This window comes from Rattus norvegicus, chromosome 3 (assembly GCF_036323735.1).
Source record: "Rattus norvegicus strain BN/NHsdMcwi chromosome 3, GRCr8, whole genome shotgun sequence".
Lineage (NCBI taxonomy): Eukaryota > Metazoa > Chordata > Mammalia > Rodentia > Muridae > Rattus > Rattus norvegicus.
Genome location: NC_086021.1, coordinates 35,485,178 through 35,489,823, shown reverse-complemented (window position 1 = coordinate 35,489,823; position 4,646 = coordinate 35,485,178). Strand labels below are relative to the sequence as shown.

The 4,646-nt window shown below is 55.7% G+C and overlaps 1 protein-coding gene across 2 annotated transcripts; it reads left to right on the top strand.

Annotated features, from left to right (window-relative positions):
* The first annotated feature begins 1,921 nt into the window (after window positions 1-1,921).
* Window positions 1,922-4,245, top strand: Qrfp (pyroglutamylated RFamide peptide). 2 transcript variants are annotated; one of them, XM_063284298.1, is made up of 2 exons: window positions 1,922-2,160; window positions 3,628-4,245. In XM_063284298.1, the coding sequence occupies exons 1-2, from the start codon at window positions 2,074-2,076 to the stop codon at window positions 4,000-4,002; spliced, it is 462 nt and encodes a 153-aa protein (XP_063140368.1). In that variant the 5' UTR covers window positions 1,922-2,073; the 3' UTR covers window positions 4,003-4,245. The 2 variants fall into 2 exon arrangements, with proteins under 2 accessions (XP_063140368.1, NP_937843.1); NM_198200.1 differs by lacking the exon at window positions 1,922-2,160 and having other exon boundaries at window positions 3,628-4,002.
* Window positions 4,246-4,646: the final 401 nt, after the last annotated feature.

The following is a 4,646-nucleotide window of genomic DNA, read 5'->3' as shown; positions in this document are numbered from 1 at the left end:
CCCTCAGATATCCAAGGTGATTGTGTCCAATTGACTCTGTGAGAGCACACCCACCTATGTGGGGGCCACCGCCATGATGTTTCCCTCAGCTGAACCATTCTGGCTATGGCTCCAAGAGCCAGCTGGATGGGTCTTACCAACCCAATCTCACAGAGCTTTCTAGAGCTATCAAGGGGCATATACTGAGGGAAGAGGGTTTGGTGTGGAGACCGGAGAGGCCCGAGTAGTGGTGAACGTTTGTGGGGAGGGCACCCTGCTGGTCTTGCCATCCTCAGGATGTAGCGTGTCCTTCATGACATGACTGGTGTTGACACATCATCAATTTCAGGGCTGCCTGAGATCATGGCCACATGGAGTTCCAGGCTGGGTCCTATTCTGGGATGGATCATTCGGATGAAGCCAGGAGCCTGCAAGGGCACAGCCCAGACTGGCTGTCGTGAATATACCGGTTCACATCCAGTCCCAGCCCTCCCTCATACCATGAGAAATAAGGATGGGTCCAGAAGCCAGGCTGTTAGGGGAGCTTGGATGGACGGCTGAAGCCCTGTTCCCGCTGGAGCCTTGGAACCTTCTGAACTTCCCAACCCCCACGCTCCCTCCTGTAGCACTGCTTCCTGCTGTGCCCTGCCTCTAACCTCGATGAACCTGTGCTGCTGGATGACATCATAAATGCCCTCAACTCCCGCTTCCACGCCGCCCCAGACACGAGTTGCTGGCAAGGTCCCACATCATGGCGGTCAGCAGCTTACAGTACTAGGACTCGAGGATCAGAGAGACAGATGCACGCAGGAACCCGGGAGTGTGCCTGAGAGCTCTTTGGGAGTCTGCCCAGGCCTCAGCGCCAAGCCTTTGACTGAGGCAAACGTCTGAGCTAGCTTCTGGCCTGAGAGACACAGCATTGCAGGACAGACCCAGTGTGAGCTGAGGAACCAGCCGTGGGGCCCGGGGGGAAGGGTCCCACCCCACCGTGCAGCTGCTAAATCCAGGTCTCAACTGGGAGTGGGGTGGGTGGGGACATTGTCATTAGTCACCGGAAGAACTGTACTGAGTAGTGGCCCTGGAATGGGCAGTGACCATGCCTTGGCCAGAGCACCTGTGGGCATCCTCCAGAGGGAGTCTGATAAAAGGAGTGCACTGTGGAGATGAGGTGTCCACAGCCCCTGTGGAGACACACTCGCCTCGGTGATGCCAGTATAAGACCAGCACCCCGTCATGGACTCAGCTGAAGAGAAGCCATGGCGTTGTGGTGAGGGGCAGTGGTGACAGACAACCCTATCCTTACTTGCGGGTGCCAGTGTGGAAGGAGCTGGAGTTGATGACCTCATCATCTGCCCTACTCCTTTGCCAGGGACCACCTCTAGCTAGCAATGATGCCTTATCTTCAGGCCACCATGACAGCCACTGTGGAGGTGGGTATGATCGTACTCTGCTGTTCAGAAGGACCAGTCCTTGTGGTTTTACAACCGGATGGGCAGCCAAATCTGAAAAAGTACATATACCCAGGCATCAAGTACAGCCCAGCCATGGGGCCGCATGGTGAGAGAGACAGAGTACACCATCACTGGGACAGAGTATGTTGCTGGAGCTGGAGGCCAAGAGGGGCCTCCTTAGTCACGAGTTCTAAACCCTGAACCCCCGAGAAGCAAGAATTCCTGCCCAGTTTCATGTATCCTAAGGAATCACACAGACCAGAACACCTTACCTGTCTACAGAAGGGACTGGGTGTCCATGACCCTCCAGCACCCACGGTGGTGAGGAAGCGCCTCTGTAAGCCCACTCTCTCTGGAGGGAGGTCAAGGCAGCACCATCAGGGTTCTCAAGAGTGGGCCTCCATGTCTCCACCCAGACCCAGGGTCTGAGCCCGCAGTCGACCGTGATGATGCTACTCTCCAAGGGCACTCTCATCAAACCACATCCTGTTTGCATTGTGTCTCTTTGTCCTGTGGTCCACAGCGTCTCTTCCTTCGACACCAGCAGCCCCAAAGGAATCCTAGGGCTAGGAATGCAGAGCAGCCAGGCAGGTGGGGGCTCCCCACACTAGGGAGCTTCATAAAGCAGGGAAACCCCAGAGCCATGCCTGCCGATTCGGGACCTGAGCAGCTCTGCCTGACATTGGGACCCAGGGACTCGCCTGCCCTTCTTAGAGCGGCCCACAGCACAGTGAGTTCAGCAGGGGACAGGAGGACAGGCTCTGCAGGTAAGCTGGGTGCAGGCAGGTGCAGCAAGCAGCCGGAACCACACCAGGAAGGGAAGGGCACGTTTGTGTGAGACCTGCGGCTTCATCCTCAGCTCAAGTTCCACCAGAGCCAGTCAACCCTAGCTGCCAGCCAGGAAGTATTAATCTCGTAAGATAAAGAACTTTCCTTGTTCCTCCCCTTCCTTGGGGAGAAGGCAACTAGGCTTGTCTGTCCCCCGTGGGGGTCCTCTCTATCCGGGCCTGAGGACAGCCCCTTTAGCAGCAGCAGACTGGAGGCTACTCCAGCCCCTGGGGACCAGGGGGCTTAGTGAGCTGGATTTGGGTAGAAGCAGGGCTGCTTTTGTTGTTGTTTTTGAAGCTTTCTGGCTGAGCTCACTTCTTTGAAATGTTTTCAAGGGAGCTGTTTCTGGAAAGAAGTCCTCCCCTCCCCTCTATTCCAGCTTCAGGGGTTTCCTCAGAGGATGAGCCAGCCCAGCCCAGCTCACCCATGGACATTGCAAAACAGACTTCCTCTGTGAAGGGGGAGAACCGGTCCCAACAAGCGGTGGGGGGGGGACTCTGGGACAGATTTGGGGGCACGGAGTAACAAGGCTGCCTTGAACTCAGCTCCCTCCCTTATGAAGCTAGGGGCAAACCCTGAGCCTCTTTGAGCCTGAGGTATTGGGGGGTGGCCCCCTAGTTGGTGGGCTGGATGGCTGCACACAGGACACAATCGATTCCCCAAGGACTGGCACACGAAGAAACCGCACTGATGTGAGAGCCCAGAGTGTGTGGTGGGGCCGAGTTTGCTGCAGATAGACTTACTGTGAAGAGAGGTCCATCCATTCATGTGTGTAATCTTTAGCCCAGAGCCTGTCCTGTCCAGGGAGTTCAGTGGGTGTTGGTTGTCCCCAGCCTTACCTCCAGCTCCTCCCCAGGTAGATGCGTGACTTACACAAAGGCCACCAGACCCATTTCCCCCTCTCCCAAGAGCAACTTGTTCCTGAATTAGGGAGACAGTGGGGTTTCCCAGCAGAGCTGCTAGACCTATTCATTATCAAGTTGAATACACAGGCAGCTTCTCACTCTGCCCACGGCCCAAGTGTCAATAATTATAATAGAAAATTGAACCCAAATACACACAGCCCCGAGGGCCACCCAGGTACCTCTGCAAGCCAGCTGGCAGCCCTGGTATTCTAATACTGAGCCACCAAGGCAGGCGGCTCCCTGGCTGCAGGTGAATGGGAATCAACCTAATTGGTACAGCCAGCTCGCCAACTCCCACGCTGGCTAGGAGAGCCCGGTGGCCTGGCTGTTAGGGAATCAGGCTAAGCGCAGTCAGCAGCTTTCTCTCCAAAGGCTGCGGAGACCTTGGGGATCCTGGGGCCTGGGATCCTATGTGGCCAAATGGTGGCCACTCACCCCCTCTTCTCTCCCCTTCCTGTGCTCAGATGAGGTGCCTCTGCTCTTGGCTTTGCCTCCTCCTGCCTCTGAGTGCCTGCTTTCCTCTGCTGGACAGAAGGGGACCCACAGACATCGGTGACATCGGAGCCAGAATGAGCTGGGTCCAGCTGACTGAGGGACACACCCCCCGCTCAGTTCAAAGTCCACGGCCACAGGCCCTGCTCGTGGTGGCCAAGGAGCAGCAGGCCTCTCGCAGGGAGCACACTGGCTTCCGTCTAGGGAGGCAGGACAGTGGCAGTGAAGCCACGGGGTTCCTGCCCACTGACTCAGAGAAGGCCAGCGGCCCCCTGGGGACTCTGGCAGAGGAGCTCAGCAGCTACAGCCGGCGGAAGGGAGGCTTCAGCTTCCGCTTCGGCCGGTGAGGGCCTGCGTGGACTCTGCCCTGACTGTCCACTCAAGTCTGGGCCCCAACCTTGAGAGAGAATATCACAATGAATCTGGTGGTGAATAGGTGTGTGTTTGTTTTTATTTACAACTTTGCTAAAGTGAAAGACCTGGGTGGTGTTAAAACAACAACAAAAAAAACCCAAAAAAAACAAAAAACAAAAAAAACCCAGCTGGAGATGGCTCACAACCATCTGAAATATACATTAAATAAATAAATAAAACCCCAAAAAATGAACCCCCTAAAATTAACAACCCCCCCAAGCCTCCCCCAACTCTGCACACAGGAGGACCCAGTGTGTCTTGGTTAATAAGACAATGCGTCTTTCTCCCAGCGCTTGTCTCCAGCTGCTGTCTGTCTCAGCCTCGTCTTTCCCCAGCGGTCTGACTGGAGCAGCCCCCATCCCCCAGTGGCAGAGCATTGAGGCTGTGATGGGGCCACGGATACAACAGGCCTCTGGCTCTGTTGTTCATTTGTCAGTAGGTGGACTGAGAAATTACAGCGGGAAATCAAAGTTCTGACAGTCTCCAAAGGGACGCCGGTAGCTGACATCTGAAGGGCCGCGGCGAAACAACACACTCCGCTGTGTATAGACTGAGAGTCTGAAAGTTAGAAGTGAAG

Bases quoted from the DNA above. Each gene is read 5' to 3' on its own strand.
- Qrfp (XM_063284298.1), top strand. From the start codon at position 2,074: ATGCCTGCCGATTCGGGACCTGAGCAGCTCTGCCTGACATTGGGACCC. The intron at 2,161-3,627 runs GTGAGTTCAGCA...TCCTGTGCTCAG, and splicing joins TTAGAGCGGCCCACAGCACA to ATGAGGTGCCTCTGCTCTTG.